Source organism: Pocillopora damicornis, chromosome 7 (assembly GCF_964200805.1).
Source record: "Pocillopora damicornis chromosome 7, jaPocDami1.2, whole genome shotgun sequence".
In the NCBI taxonomy this organism is placed as follows: Eukaryota; Metazoa; Cnidaria; class Anthozoa; order Scleractinia; family Pocilloporidae; genus Pocillopora; species Pocillopora damicornis.
Genome location: NC_142676.1, coordinates 10,015,001 through 10,032,500, shown reverse-complemented (window position 1 = coordinate 10,032,500; position 17,500 = coordinate 10,015,001). Strand labels below are relative to the sequence as shown.

General features: G+C 38.4%; 2 protein-coding genes and 1 pseudogene across 2 annotated transcripts in view; 1 reads left to right on the top strand and 2 right to left on the bottom strand.

Moving 5' to 3' along the window:
* The window catches only part of LOC149042474 (techylectin-5B-like), a 24,237-nt gene extending 21,791 nt beyond the window's left edge, over positions 1-2,446 (bottom strand). Inside the window, exons 1-2 of the mRNA XM_089213330.1 lie at positions 2,143-2,446; positions 1,137-1,286 (exon numbers count right to left, since the gene is read on the bottom strand). Of these exons, the coding sequence (XP_089069456.1) occupies positions 1,137-1,286; positions 2,143-2,446 (454 nt within the window). The remainder of the gene's footprint in view (positions 1-1,136; positions 1,287-2,142) is intronic.
* Positions 1-17,500, top strand: part of LOC113685195 (uncharacterized) — a 298,180-nt gene that overhangs the window by 171,544 nt on the left and 109,136 nt on the right. The window lies entirely within an intron of this gene.
* Positions 8,591-11,287, bottom strand: LOC149042473 (ryncolin-1 pseudogene; annotated as a pseudogene).

Below are 17,500 nucleotides of genomic sequence, written 5' to 3'. Positions count from 1 at the left end.
TTCTCACTGGCGAAAAGTTCTGTGGTAATAGATCCAGAAGGAGCCAGTTGGTGCACAACAAAGTTGTGTAATGTTATGGGATGTTAGTCCATTAACAGTATACGTGAAAAAAAATATGCACATCTGTTTGGCTGAAAACGAGTGCATTTTCATGTAACACGAGTGCAAAGTTATAAAACAAGTGCAAAATTATTACATGAGAGCAAAATTTAATTACCAATGGTGCACACTGCAATAATTTTATCCTTGTAAACTTACTGTGGTTTATTTTTCACACAAATTATTAACAAGGAACAACAAGAGTTCTGGTGCAATTTGGTGTAATTAAGCACTTTTTCTTAAAAATTGCACTTGAAATCATGTTGTTACCTGAGTGAGCTCCCATAAGTGGCCAGGACAGCATTTCAATACAACATCAAACAGAAATTTAGTGATGAGAATAAACAAAAATATCAAAGAGGAGATTATTAGCTGATCCAATACTAAATTCTCCGAAAAAAATATGATGAGAATCATATGACAGACATACAAAAAAAAATGGGGGGCGGAATTCTAGGAGTTGTTAAAAATTATTTAAACCTATCGTAAATGACTAAATATTAAAACATTTAATAGATGTCCTGGAATGTCATCAAGTATAAACACTATTTTCTCTACCTTGATCCTGATCAAACAGAATTTGTATTTTTTTGGAAACCTGCATTCGGTAAACTGAGGTTTCTTACATAATATTGACAGCCAAATTATTGAGTGAAACGTTCGGTATCGATAGGTTAAAAACAAAATAATGTATAAAAAAAATGTTTAATGACCACAAATAAGCGGCTTGAACATCGCGATGATCATTTTCCATACAAGCATCAGAACTGCTGTGACTTGTCTCACTAGAAGTAGCATTTGACGACTCAGAGCCAACACTTCCATTATTTCATTCGTCTCTAATGTGGTTGAGATCCTCGGCGGGTGCGCCTTTTAGGTGTGTAAATGGGACTAGATTCTATCAAATAAAAATACATTCTTAATGATTTAAATGCATGGCTACGTTTACCACGAATTTGAACGTCTTCATAGACAAATTGAACTCTGTTATGATGTTTATTGCAGACTTGATGAATTTTTAATTTCGCATCACCTACTTAACAGTTTTTTCAGTTCTTCGAACTTTCTAGCCATGCTAGTCTCGACGCTTGCTTCACGAGTTTTTGTAGCGTTTTCGATGAAAGCTCTGGAGCCTTGTTCACTTTTATCAAACATTTTTCCCATAGTTGTTTCTAGGGATTTAACGTCTGCGAACAAATACCCAAAGACATTTTCGCTTCAAATCAGCAAAAATTAGATTCTATGGAATAAAAATACGTTCTACATGATAAAAATGCATAGTTACGCATAGCTACGTTTACCACGAATTGAAACGTCTTCATTCAAATTGAACTTCTATGTGATGCTCATTGTAGTGAAACATCTGACGCTATAATTTTTAACTTTACATTACCTACCTAATAGTCTCTTAAGCATATTAGTCTCGGACTCTTTGATAGCCTCTTTGATGAAAGCTTTGGAGCCTTGCTCCCTATTATCAAGCATTTTTTCCATAGTTGTTTCTAGGGATTTGGAGTCTGCGAACAAATATCCAAAGACATTTTGGCTTTAAATTGAATGAAATTAGATTCTATTAAATAAAAATACATTCTGCATGATTAAAATGCATAACTACGTTTACCGCGAATTTGAATGTCTTCCATCAAATTGATCTCCATTATGATGCTCACTGTGGTGGAACATCTGACGCTATAACTAATAACTTTACATTACCTACCTAACAGTCTTTTAAGCATATTAGTCTCGGATTCTTTGATAGCCTCGTTGATGAAAGCTTTGGAGTCTTGTTCCCTTTTATCAAGAATTTTTTCCAGAGTTGTTTCTAAGGATTTGATGTTTGCGAACAAATACCCAAAGACATTTTGGCTCCAAATCGAATGAAATTAGATTATATCAAATAAAAATACATTCTACATGATTGGAATGCATAGCTACGCATAGTTACGTTTACCACGAATTTGAACGTCTTCGTTCAAATTGAACTCCATTGTGATGCTCACTGTAGTAGAACACTTGATGCTATAATTTATAACTTTACATTACCTCCCATAGCTAGCAGTCTTTCAAGCACATTAGTCTCCGACTTTTTGATAGCCTCGTTGATGAACGCTCTGGAGCCTTGTTCCCTTTTATCGAGCATTTTTTCCACAGTTGTTTCAAAGTGGGCTTCTAAGGAATTGATAGCGTGATGATGGTACAGAGCCGCTCCTACAACAACCACTGCCGCGATGGTTTTGTAAAAAGACCATTCACTTGCAATACATCTGTTCACTAATCTCCTTAAGAATCCAAATCTCTGACCTGTAGGAATCTGGTTTATCTCGACTCTTTCTTGAGTATCGGTCATTGTTCAAAGCGAAAACGTAAAGAAAACTACTGCAAATGTAACGCACAACAGCACAAGAAGGAAGTCGTTGCGTGACGAACATGTATCAAAGCGAGGCCGACTCTGAGACCTTAAGTTGCCTTAAGTCGCCTAAAGTCACCTTAAGTCGCCTTAAGTCGCCTTAAGTTTCGCTAGGTTGCTATTGATTATGAAATGTTATATGGGTTCAACCCTTCCCAATTGACTCTGTCCACTCCACTCCAATCATAGGGATCAGCGGAGGAGGCATGGTGGCTGAATGGTTGTGCACTGGATTCAACATTAAGCAGTCCAGTTTTGGTCTCTAGCGTTGGAGCACTGCATCTTGTCCTTGGGAAAGATACTGTAAGCTTCAAAGTGTCTCACCTATTCCAGATGTAAATATGGGTACAAGTTGGGGGGAGAGGTAACCCTGCATATGAATTATTGTGAGGACGGCAATGGCTTCCATATACATGGAAACCCCTTGTGAAAATAGTCATACACCTGTCTAGCCCCTGTGTTGGCATGGGTAATTCCAACATGCAGACAATTCAGTTGTAGGAAATATGACAATCTTCCATTTTCCAAATCAAGCAGTTATCTGTTTCAACTAAATTTCTCTCTTGTATTTCATGATGAAAAAGTTGATAAAAAGGTTGACACTGTGTATTATCATCAGGAAACAATAAATATTGAATCAAATCAAACCTACAGTTCCGAATCATCAAGATAAAACAAAAAAGAAAGGTATACTGCGGAAAGGCTCAATTCTTGCCACTCACTTATACATTGAGCAGCAAAAATAATATTATCAAAAGTCAATTGAACTTAACTGAAGCTAAAGTTTAGTCACTTAACTTACCAGCAGAAAAAAAGTGACAAAAGTGGGCCATTTGTCTGGCATAAACCCATTAATCAGCACTAGCTACTTCCACCATCATATTCGACCAACTGAAAACATTTGAACTTTGTAGCTTGACAAACCTACTAAAGGTGTAAATATTCCTCTATCTTGAAACTTTGATAGTCTTTTTGAACATTTCATCTTCATCAGTTTGATGATCAACATAAATGAGCCCCTCCTGAGCTGAGGAAAATCTTGCACAGCAAACATGGCCACCATTCATATTTGATAACTCAACTTAGTTTTGTCCATTAAAGTGCACACAAGAACAACATGCAGGTGAGCCTGCTGACAAGTGTACCGAGAAATAACTAATTTATCTGTCCCAAAAAAAATCATCAAAAAGCTTCAAAATAATCCACTCTGAAAGTTTAACTGGGCGATCTGAAATTAATGTATGATCTAGAAAACCTTTGTTTCCTTTGAACTGACTGAATGAAGCTACAATGTATCAGCCTCCACGAAAAACAGAACATTCTTAATAACCAAAAGGACGTCATTCTGAATCAGCACTCAATATTGAGGAGTTTAATGTTAAGGAAACTTCAGTCATCTTAAAACTCCCATCACAACTTGGAAGAATTAAATCTAAATGTGAAGTTAGCAGTTATTGGTTACCTAACTCAGAATAATTATCTAATGTCTACAGCAATACATTTGTAAATTTGTGACTTAACAACCTATATTATATTATAGGAATATTGACATAAACAAGAAATATTAAACCTTAAAAGCACAACACTGCGTCCCAACATGTACATTTGACTGACTGATCATGTCTTCATACTTAGGCATTGTCAAATAAAACATTAGTAAATATTTGTGTCAGTTAGATGGTATAGTGGCACAGCAGTTGTCAAAATCTTCAAGATCTACTATGTTGTAATTAAATATTTTCAAATTAATTGTGTTACCAAGTTTACCAACTGCTCTATAATTATGTCTGCATGCACACTCCGCAGTGATCAAATGCACTAGTTCCTGTAACATCTGCTATTCATGTATTAATTTTCTCTAATCCTCCTCATCAAGCTAAATGATAAGACAGTAACTGAAAAGATGAGCTTTGTATGCGGCATGTAAGTTAATGTACCAGGTAAATGTCAAATTCACTTACTGAAGTCATAATAAAATGATGGTAGCAATTATTGTCAATTATTTATGTTTCTGTATCTCATTCTTCTTTTCTCGACACTTCTTCCCACAAGTTTAACATAACTTGGCTGCAAATGAGATAATTTAAAAAATAATAAAAACATAGAAATAAACTTACAAGCTCTTGCATGTCGTTGGTGATCGCTAAAGTTGTGATAACTGAGCGGATGTCATTTACCCACGCGATGTAGCAGATTGCGGCTAATGGAAAAAGTTAGATGGTTCTCGCATTTCGATGCTGTTTATTAATTTATTAACTGTGGATTTCCACCGCAACCAGTCTGACTACAAGAATGGCTTTGGTAACCTTGATGGCGAGTTTTGACTCGGATTGGAAAAATAAACATCCCCTAACAAAATCCCAGAGCAAGCTTCGGGTCGATTTGGCTTTGATAGAAGAAAGACTTTGATAGCAACACTGCTTGCGCCGAGAACGAGAACGACATGTTTTTAGTGGCAAACGAAAGCAAGAAGTGCCAGTTGAGCGCTGAGACATATTCATGCTATTGCTATAATGCTATTGTCGGAACGGCGTTTTTTCAGCATAAAGAAAATAATAATAATAATTATAATAATAGGAAAAAAATTAATGATGATGAAATTAACATTTTCGTAATTGTAATGGGAAATTTTCACTTCCAAGTGCTTTTAGTAAGGATGCAACAAATTCAAAAGCTTGGTTGCCAATTTCAAGGCCTAGTTGCACCAATGCATTATAAGGCTTTCCAGTTGTCTATCCAGTATCCACCATGGGGGAAAGGGGGGAGGTGGGGACAACGTGGTAACAGCCTCCCACCTCACGTAATTTTGCGCCCCTCTGCCTCAGGACTTCTGCCCTTCATTGTAATACTTCGCCTTCAGGTTGACTAAAAGGATTAGAACCATAAGTTTTTGGTAAGCCGTGCCAAAAGGTATTATTCTTGAACATTCCCTGCCGTTTCATTTTTTCGGGGAGAGGGAGGTAATTTTCTCAAGATGAACATAATAACAGGCCAAGTTTTTACTGACCTGGTTATCACTGTTTGACCATGGATTCTAAAATCTCACCATACAGAAGCTAAAGAAAGTCTCGGTCCACTGTTCAATTTAATAGCTATTGCAGTTTCAAACACTGATTGATTAGAATTCAAGAATCCCTAATATACTGGAATCGTGTAATCTAAAAATGAAGCCTAATAGACAAACGTAATGTTACGAGTTCATTACTCCTTTCTAATCCCTTTTTTCAAGGTTCACCAATTGCGTATCCATGGAGGGGAGTTATCATTTACACACGTCTCATTGTCATTATAATAGCGGCTCTATTATGGTCGGTAATAATATATCACATCTCACAAACTTAGTATATTTGACCGTTCAGTTTAACCCTTTACACCCCAACATCAGTATGCATATTCTCCATACTATTCTCTTTACATTTCTTACGGTGCTGACAGGGAGAATTTGTTTAACAATCAAGAGCTTCTTAAGTTGGTGATCATTTATTTTATGTTGGACCTTGATGAGTGATTCATAGCTGATATTGTAAGGAGAATTTGGATGCTGGTCACTTTGAGGGGCTAAAGGTTAAAACGCTGGTGGAGTATTGTTATTTACTTAGTTCGGCTGATTATCACATTGTTATTTTGCCTATTCAGATTTCTTCGCGAAGTTTTTAACTAAAAATTAAAAACTAATTTAAAAACCTCTTTTTATAACTATGGGCGTAGCGTGAGATTCTGAAGGCGTACGAACGACTAGAAAATATTAAACGACGAAGGCGCTCCAAACTATGAGGTCTGGGGCATGCTCTCCTAAAAAATTTTTGAATGTAGGATCTCGGAATTAAATGCCACTTCCTGTGATTCTCGTAAGGCATTTCAAATAGAAAAATACGGAAGAAAATGCACTAGTAAGTGCGCGTTGTAGTGTTTGCGGTAAGGTGGACTGTTTAAATTAAATTAAACCTTGGCAGCAGCGAAAAGTTGTAAATACATTCCTACACTGAGAGGGGGGATACAAACCCCTCTTCCCATCCTCATTTGGTCAGAACCGTAGAGTTTTTCTTTTTCGCTTCCTGTCTGACATTAAACGTCCTGCAATGACAGGATCGCGATACTTCACAATGACAAATGTTATATATTTACTTGTCTTAGTATATTTTCTTTGATTCCTAAATGAAAATTGAAACTCGTACCCAGATCCTACCGTGTAACTGGAACTACAAACGCTTGGCCTGGAAGGTCAAGGTACGAGACTAAACAAAGTATAAGAGCACCCCCTACCCCCATAAAAGCTTTCTGGTTTCGCCCCTATGAAAACGGTATAAGAGCTACTGCTAATGCTAATTGAATGCACGATGCAGTTTCGAAACGATGCAATCATCGCCGCACCACCCTCGCCCCATAAAAAATAGTGAATCACAAAGAAACTTTTAATCACGTTTAATTTCCAATTGAAATCGAAAAGTCAATGATTATCATTTGAACTGAGCAACTCTAAACTATATTTTTCCCTGACTTACAGCACGGGCACATAGCTTAAGAGGTGAAATTAGGCGACACTATCCCGACAGCACTAGCGATCCACAGTGAAATTTTGTCTGCGTACATCAACTGACGCTTTTGATCAAATCCTACAGCAGGAAACCACCTGTAAGTAGATAATGTTTGTTTTGCAACTCGTAGACTTTAGTTCCCTTGTAACTGCACTAGAATGTACTCAAAAGCTTTAATGCTTTTTTCATCTACTCCTTCACCTTCAAATAGCCTTTAAGACTAAACGATGTATATGATATCTCTACTCGAGCATAAAATATGACCCCGCTAGAATTCGGAAATACAATATATACCCATGAAACCAAAGAAAGCTCGGGCCTGACTGAGTATCGTAAGCAAAGGGTCGAATATAAAAGTTCTTTTTTTCGGCACGAAACCTTGCGTGGGAGAAAGGCAAAAGGTCTGGATCAGTTTGCCTGACAAATCTCGCCGTAGTCTCGCTTAAACTTGACCTTGCATGGAACCAGGTAACAAACTCAATGAAAGCGATGACTTACTTTTGACTCTCAAAAATCTATTTGCACGAATAAAAGGAGCTGTCTGCTAAAAACGGAATGCAATCAGATCAGCATGACAAAAACAAAGACAGACATCTTAGATTTGTATCAAAGTTCAGACATATTTTCCGGCCTCATCAGATGTAGCGTAGTGGGCCGTAAGTTGTGGGCGCGTTTGCAACGATGGGGAGATTTGGTCCGTTGTAGGTTGCTCCAATCGCTCAGACGGAGAAACTAATTTATCATTTTAAAAATTCCAACCATAATTAAACATCAACGTGCACTCACAGAAAAAATTTCCAAAAGAAGGCGCAAACATCAGGAGAGATGCGGTAAAAAATGACGTACTGGGCAAAAAAAGCGGATAAAGCTTACCGGGCAAAAAGTTATGGGCGCGTTTGCAACAATGGGGAGATTTTGCTACGTTGAAGGTTGTTCCAACCGCTCAGACAGAGAAACTAATGTATCATTTTAAAAAATTCCAACCATAAGTAAACATCCACGTGCACTCACAAAACAAATTTCCAAAAGAAGGCGCAAACACCAGAAGAGATGCGGTAAAAAATGGCGACATCAAGTATCCGCATTTGTGTTCCATTCACTTTCATCAAGGTTATAAGCTAAACAACACACGAATCAATTGGAAGACAGACGCATAAATGGTGTTACCATCAAAAGGATTTTGACGTAGAAGGCTGAGATTGCCGGATTCGAACCCTACACTTGTCAATAATGTTACTGACCCCGACTGGACTTCCAGGTAATACTGCTGTTTTGAGTGGCTCTGTGAAACCCCAAAAGTGGATTCTGGTTTAGGGAAAAATTCAAACTTATAACTGTTGTCGTTACTGAAAGTCGTGGGTGGCCTGTCAGTTGTCACTGCTCATTGTCATTGGTATTTGAAAATTATATCAGTTGAATTCTAGAGGGAGGGGGAAGGGGAGAGACTTCAGATCTTTGTTGGGACTAATTGATCGGGCCAAGTCACGTCGAAATTCCTTTTAAATTTTTCGCTCCTGGTAATTTCTCTTCGTAAGCTAGCATGTATGCTCTATGAATCCACTGGTCTGATTTTCATTTCAGCCCTCTTGAAAGATTGGAGGTTTTCTTTCCAGCAATTCCAGCTGACTCCACTATTAGTAGCTACCTCCTTTTTATGACGATAGACGCCGTTCAGGTTTGAGTGAAAACAATTAGTAAACCACCAGGCTCCTTTATGTCGCTCAGCACAGTTACCATCATAGCTGTCATGGTCCCGATCCTTGGTTGAAAAGGGACGGCCATCATGTTGAGTAAGGGAGTCGCCAGCAGTTCCTAGAGTAAAGTAAAACTCGAAATAAGCTCCTGTGAGTTAATCAGAAAGACCTCATGTAATTCAACGTTACCTAAGAAGCAAAGACACAAATAACTGTTACTCTCGGTCAATAAAACTGAGTTACAGTTTTGAAAAGTAAATACTAATTCCGAGTCTTCATAGATAATGCCTATGAAGTTCGCCACGCTGCACTCGATACAAATGACCAAAAAACTTCTAAAAAAACTAAATAGAACTTAGTAATTTAAACAATTACTTTTATTTGTTTTAAACAGTTTACCTGAATATTTACTAACGCTCAACTGGTACTTCTTACTTTCAGTCGCTATTTCAAACATGTCGTACTCGGCGTAAGAAGTTCTACCGTCAAAATCTTCCAGATCGACTCTTAGCTTACTCGGGGATTTTGTCAAGCGGTGTATTTTATCCAGTCCGAGCCAAAACTCGCCACTAAGGTTACCAAAGCCTTTCTTGTAGTCAAACCAGTTGCGGTGGAAATCAACAGTGCCATCAAACCTCTTTTGGACTACTATCCATCCCCCTTCGGCAGTTTTTTGGTCACAAAACACTTCAAAGTCGGGTCCATCACCATCCGGTTTGATTGTATAAACACCGCTGGTTATTCCAGATTTGTACAGCTCGGCACAGTTTTTACGCACTGATAAAAATGAATTAATATAATAATAATAATAATAATAATAATGATAATGATTATAATAGAAATAAAACAGTTTTAACGAGATGACGACCTGGAAAGTATTCTACATCTATCTTTTAGAACAACAAAACCACATTCAACCTTAACTCCTCCAAAAGAAAGGTCCTTGTTAAATACTATTTCCCTTGGGTGCCGTGTGCCTTTTGGATATGGTTTCATTAGCCAAGGGGAAGAGGGACAGGCATTATCACCTAAAACGTAAGGACCTATTTCACATTCACATTTGGCCGGCTTAGGTTTTCCCCCTGTGTAGCTCTTTGAAAGATGGTACTGCATCTTAATACGCGAGCGTCGTGTATTCTTCGAGGAATTCCACATGCGAAGTCCACATAATTATTCTTGCCATAAACATTAGCCTGGGTTATGTAGTCATGTTGTTGGTACCGACTGAAATAATGCGGTGCACTGTTGCTAGCTGTGAGTGCTCTTATTCTTACTTGTGAGCCGTCGATGGCACTCGCAACGCTCGGTAGATTGGTAAGGTCAGCAAACGATGTAATCGATCAATTTACTTCATCAAAAGGCCCTGGAAATTTTATGTATTTGCCAAAAAGTTCCGCAAGGGCCATTAACAACTTCTTGCATCGCTCGATAATAGTTTAATTTCCAACATTAAATTACCAATGCAATGCTTGAATATGATTTTCCGTGGGCCCAAAGCAAGAAGCAAGAACTTTCTCTTGTGGTAAACAAATCTCGGGCCCAGGAAATTGAGTATTGTTTCAAAAGTATTCTTGTTCACCCTTAAAGTAATCCTGTGGAATTGTCGGGTACGCGAAGGAATCGTATGGACATTTCGTTATTTATGGGCACGCCCACGGCTCGTGCAAAACTTTCTAAACATCACGAATGACCATAAATCACCAAATACACGAGTAAGGTCACACGAGGTGTTATCTATCATATACTCGACAAACTTATTCCATCGTGCTAGTTTGTAAATTACGCCTTTGCTCACATGTTTTATTTAAACCGATCAATAATATTAATGTTACCGCATAACAAATCAAGCGTGAGGTTTTCGAAAGTTTCTCGATTCTCTTTTCTTTTCTAAAGAGGTGTGTTTTTTTACAACGCTCTTCATCATATTGTCGATGTTGATTACGCTGAGCTGCTGCTTCATGTACCAAAAATTTGTTTCTCATTCGCCAATATTTGCCAACTGCAATTCAAATCTGATCAATGATTTAAATAATTATGCTTATTGGATTTGTGGCGGTGCGACCCTAAAAATGTTCTCACACTTTAGGTTCTTTCGTTTGCGGTTTCAAATTTTCGGAGAGTTTTGCATGGGCTCCGGCATGTATTTGACTGAAATGTGACCTAGACCATATTTACAACTTTCAGCCGGGGTTACTGAAAGCACATCACAGTTTTCTCGGAAAACTGTTTGCTTCTCGGAATAGATAATCGAAGATGATGTCTGCGAACAAATACCCAAAGATATTTTCGTTTCAAATCGAATGGAGTTAGATTCAATAAAAGAAAAATACACTCTAAATGATTAAAATGCATAGGTGCGTTTACCACGAATGTGGACGTCTTCATAGACAAATTAATTATAGAATTAGTGACTTTCTGATTTCACATTACCTACCTAACAGTCTCTTCAGTTCTTCGAACTTTCCAGCCATATTAGTCTCGACGCGTGCTTCGAAGGTTTTTATAGCATTCTCGATGAAAGCTTTGGAGCCTTGTTCCCTCTTATCAAGCATTTTTTCCAAAGTTGTTTCTGGCGATTTGATGGCGTTCTTAGTGAGAATTAAATCTTGCCACATGGCGGAGGTCGTCTGACAAAGAAACAGAGCCCCTACACAGCCGACAGCAAGCACAGCCACGATGGTGCTGGGAATAAACCATTCACTCTCAATGCAGCTCTTCTTTAATCTCCATAAGAATCCTAATATCTGACCGATAGTATTTTGGTTTATCACGACACTTTCTTGAGTATCGGTCATTCTGCAAGCGAAAGTGTAATGAAAACTACCACAGAAAATGTAACACACAACAGTTCACGAAGGAGGTCATTGCGTGACGATCATATGTCAAATCGAACCTGTTGAGATGTGCTTCAAAAAAGGAAATGTGGAATAATACGTGGTCAAAGGTAAACAAAAGAAAGAATGCAAGTGGTACGTGCATGCACTCTGATTGCTTTGCATCGTGGCGGTGTTATTTTCAATGGCGGTAAAAGCGACAGAAATCGGCCGCTTTTGACCAAACATTTGTTCACAATTAGACTTGTTTGTTTCTACCTCTACTACTAATAAATGTAATTTGACTTACACTGAACCTGCAGAAGTATTTTGAAGGAAAGTGCATTAGCAAGTGGGAGTATTTATTTTCCTCATCTTTAGAGTTAACGGTAAGGTGCAGCGTTTATAGATTAAACCTCAGCAGCAGCGAAAAGTTGTAGGGACATTTCTATACTGGGAGTGGGGATCCAAACCCCCCTCCCCCTCCCCCCCCCCCACTTCTATTCAGAATCGTGGGGTTTTCTTTTTAAACTTCATATCTGACATCAAAGGTCCTGCAACGACAGGATCGCGATACTTCACAGTGAAAAGTGTTATATATTTACTTGTCTTACTATATTTTCTTTGATTTCTTAATCAAGGCTTAATCTTGTACCCAGATCCTACCGTGTAACTGGAACAACAACTGACTTAGCCGTGAAAGACCAAGGTACGAGAATAATCAAAGTTAATGCACCCCTCCCCCATCACAACGATGCAGTCATCACCGCACCACCCTCGCCCCCCAAAAAAATATTCAATCACAAAGAAACTTTAAATCACGTTTAATTTTTCATTGAAATCGAAAATTCAATGATTATCATTTGCACTAAGCAGAGCTAAAATATGTTTACTACCTGACTTCCTTCACAGGCACATGGCTTAGGATGTGAAATTAGAGGCACTGACACTATCCTGACAGTACTAACGATCCACAGTGAAATTTTGTCTGCGTAAGTCGACTCACGCTTTCGACCAGCTCCTACAGCAGGAAACCAACTGCAAATAGATGGTGTTTGTTTTGCAACTTGTAGACTTTAGTTCCTTTTTCACTGTACTAGAATGTACCCGAAAGCTTTGATGCTTTTTTCATCTACTCCTTTACCTACACGTAGCCTTTCAGACTAAACAGTGTGCATGATATCCCTACTCGAGCATAAAATATGACCACGCGAGACCTCAAAAATAATATATATACTTATGAAACCAAAGAAAGCTCGAGCCTGACCGAATATTGTAAGCAAATAGTCGAATATAAAAGTTTTCGGACACGAAACCTAGCGTGGAAGAAAGGCGAAAGCTCTGGAGTTTTGCCTGACAAATCATCTCTCCATAGTCTCGCTTAAACTTGACCTTGAATGGAACCAGGTAACAAACCCAGTGAAAGCGATGACTTACTTTTGATTCTCAAAATCTATTTGCATAACAGAAGGAGCTGTTTTTGAGAAATGAAATGCAATCACATTAACATGAAGCCAACGAGAAACAACAGAGACAGACATCTAAGATTTGTATCAGTTTAGACATATTTTCCGGCCTCATTGTGAGAAGCAAGTTGTGGGCGCGTTTGCAACGATGGGGAGATTTTGCTGCGTTGTAGGTTGCTCCAATCGCTCAGACAGAGAAACTAATGTATCATTTTATAAAATTTCAACCATAATTGAACAACAACGTGCACTCACAGAACACATTTGAAGAGAAGGCGCGATCGATGAATTGCAAACATCAGGATAGATGCGGTAAAAAAAGCAATATCGAGTTATCGGACTGGACTTCCACAAAATACCTCTGATTTGAATGGCTATGAGAAACCCCAAAAGCGGATTCTGATTTAGGCAAAACTTTAAACTTAACTGTTGTTCTTACAGAAAGTCGCAGAAGTGCTGTCAGTTGTCACTCAGTCATTGGTATTTGAAAATTATGTCAGCTGTAGTATAGGGGGGTGGGAGGAGGGGGAGATATTTCAGATCTTTGTTAGGACTAATTTATCGGAACAAGCCAGCTCGAAATTCGTTTTGAATTTTATTTTTCATAGTTAGCTAGCATATATGCTCTAAAACTCCACTGGTCTGATTTTTATCTCAGCCCTCATCCAAGAGTAGTGTTTTTTCCAGCTATTCCAGAGTACTAAGTACTTTCCATGAACATAGGCGCCATTCAGGTTTGATTTAAAAAAGCCAATATACCACCAGCCTCCTTTAAATACCTTAGCATAGTTAATTTTATGACTGTCATGGTCCTGATCCTTAGTTGAAAAGGGATAGCCATGATGTTGAGTGAGGGAGTCGCCAGCTGTTCCTAGAGTAAAGAAAAACTCGAAATTAGTTCTTGCGAGATATATTCACAAAGACGTCATATGATTCAACTTTACCTAAGAAGCAGACACAAATCACTGTTACTCTCGGTCTAGAAAACTGAGTCACAGTTTTTAAAAGTTAATTCTAATTCCGAGTCTTCATAAATAATTCTTGTGTAGTTTGCCACACTGTACTTGATACAAATGACCAAAAAACTTCTGACCCGTTCTCAAACCAACTAAATAGAACTGGTTAAATTAAAACAATTACTTTTATTTACTTCAAACAATTTACCTGAATATATCTTAACGCTCAACTGGTACTTCTCCCTTTCAGCCGCCACTGAAAACATTTCGTACTCGGCGTAAGCAGTGTTGCCGTCAAAATCTTGCAGGTCGACTCGGAGTTTGCGCGGGGATTTTGTCAAGCGGTATATTTTGTCCAGTCCGAGCCAAAACTCGCCATCAAGGTTGCCAAAGCCTTCCTTGTAGTCAGACCAGTTGCGGTCAAAATCCACAGTACCACCCAGCCTCTCTTGGACCACTGTCCATCCCCCGCCGGCAGTTTTTGGTCACAAAACACTTCAAAGCCAGGTTCAGCATCATCTGGTTTAAACACCGCTGGTTATTCCAGATTTGTAGAGCTCGGCACAGTTCTTACGTGCTGATAAAAATGAATTAATATAATAATAATAATAATAATAATAATAATAATGATAATGATAATGATTATAATAGAAATAAAACAGTTTTAACGAGATGACGACCTGGAAAGTATTCTACATTTATCTTTTAGAACGAAGCACATTCAACCTTTCAACCATTCAACTCCTCCAAAGGAAAGGTTAAATTATATTTCCCTTGGGTCCCGTGTGCCTTCTGGATATGAATAAAGGGGGTAATTTTCTAAAGAAATTGTGGTGCTGCGTCCGTGGGAGAGTATAGCAGGTAATTAAGTGTTAACAACTGAGTTTAAAACGTAAATTAGAGATTGTGTAAACACCGCTGGTTATTTGACCATATTTGTACCGCTCGGCACAGTTCTTATACCTATGCACTGATAATAAGGAATAAATAAAATAATCATGATAATAATTATAATGAAACAGTAGTAACGAGATCACAACCTGGACAGTATTTTACATCTATCTTTTAGAACTACAATAGCACATTCAACCTTAAATCCTCCAAAGGAAAGGTCCTTGTCAAGAGGGATATGCACTATCACCTAAAACGTAGGGACCTATTTCCCATTTACAGTTAGCTGGCTTAGGCCCATTTCTATGGTCTCGGGTACCCTAGGCAACTCTCCCCCCCCGGATAAACTTTAAAAAACGTTTTAATGAAATTTGACATCTACTAATCATGGTTCCGCCATGACAGGCTACATATTTGATAAAATGACGGACGACAGGAAGAGAATAGCTGTGTACATCGTGTTTTTTACTCTATAGTCTGATTGTATTGTTGTCGATGGCTCTTGATTTTCATGGTGCTACTTTAGAAATTGAAAACCAATCAGGAAATGTTGATAGCCCAAGGTGCATTGCGACGAAACGAATTTGTCTGTCTTGCCAAACAAAACGGAGTGTACAAAGATAAACAAGCGCGCTCGTATTCCTCAAATTTTGGTTTACTTTTCTCTCATTCGCCCACTTTCGCCTGAAATTCCACCAGTCTGTGTTACTTTCAAGGGATTTTTGTTTTTCGCATTTTCTTTAAGTTTCTCGATTATGTTTTGGTTTGGCAGCAAATCTTCAATTCAAATATGATCAATCATTTACATAATGCTGCTTATTGTATTTGTGGCAGTGCGTCTCCCTAAAAATGTTAGATTTGGGTTCTTCCGTTTGCGTTTTCAAATTTTCGGAGAGTTTTGCATGGCTCCGACATTTGTTTCACTGAGATGCGACCTAGAAGTTTCAGCCAGGGTTACGCAAGGCACATCACAGTTTTTTTTAATTTCGGAATAGTTAATCGAAGATAATGTCTGCGAACAAACACCCAAAGATATTTTCGCTTTAAATCGAACGGATTTAGATTTTATCAAATATAATTACATTATACATGATTAAAATGCATAGCAACGCATAGCTACGTTTACCACGAATTTAGAAGTCTGCATAGACGTACTGAACTCTGTTATCATGCTTACTGCAGAATTATTGAATTTCTAATTTCACGCTACGTACCTGACAGTCTCTTCAGTTCTTCGTACTTTCTAACCATGTTAGTCTCGAAGCGTGCTTCGAAGGATTTCATAGACTTCACGATAAAAGCTCTGGAGTCTTTTTCCCTTTTATCAAGCATTTTTTTCCATAGTTGTTTCTAGGGATTTGATGGGGTTCCTAATGGCGGAGGTCGTCTGATGAAGACACAGAGCTCCTACACAGCCCACAGCAAGCACAGCCACGATGGTGCTGGGAATAAACCATTCACTTGTAATAGCGTTATTCAGTAATCTCCTTAAGAACCCAAATCTCTGACCGATAGTACTTTGGTTTATCACGACACTTTCTTGAGTATCGGTCATTGTTCAAGCGAAAGCGTAATGAAAACTGCAGCAAATGTAATGCACAACAGTACAAGAAGGAGGTCGTTGCGTGACGAACATGTATCAAGTCGAACCTGTTGAGTTGTGCTTAAAAATAAGTAGGTTTGGAAGAAGACGTAGTTGAAGTTGAGCAAAAGAAAGAGAGCGGGTGGTTTGTGCACTCTGCTTGCGTTTCATTGTAGTATTTTCAATATGGCGGTAAAAGCGACAGAAATCGGCCGATTTTGACCAAACATTTAATGACAGTTAGACCGTTTGTTCTTCCTTGTACCATTAGTAAATGTGATTTGACTTATGCTGAACCTGTTGAAGTATATTGAAGGAAAATGCATTAGTAAGTGGGTGTTGTTTATTTTCCCCAGCTAACGGTAAGGTGCTGTGTTATTAAATTAAACCTCGGTAGCAGCGAAAAGTTGTAGATACATTTCTATGCCGAGAAGGGGATCCAAACCCCCCTTCCAACCACTTCTGGTCAGAACCGTGAGGTTTTCAATTTTAACTTCCTATCTGACACCAAACGTCCTGCAACTACAGGATCACGATTCTTCACAATAAGAAGTGTTATATATTTACTTGCCTTACTATATTTTCTTTGATTTCTTAATCAAAGTGTTTAATCTCGTACCCAGATCCTAACGTGTAACTAAAAAACTTCAACCCCTTAGCCGTGAAAGGTCCGGGTACGAGACTAATCAAAGCTCGGGCTCCCCCCCCTCGGGCACTCCCCCCATCAAGGCTTCCTGGATTAGCTCCTATGTAAACACCATGGTAATGGTTACTGCTGCTAATGTCAATTGAATGCATGATACAGTTTTGAAACGATGCAGTGTGGTGAGCACACAACCTGTGCAATACTCCAGTGAAAGCTAATATAAACACCGCCAATATAAAAAGGTGAAAAACACTGTCTATAGCAAAAAGTTCTGAGGTAATAAAAAGAGCCAGTTGGTGCACAACAAAGCTATGTAATGTTAAGTGATGTTAACCCATTAACAATATACATAAGAAAAGATTATGCGCATCTGATTGGCTGAAAACGCCTGCATTTTTCATGTAACACGAG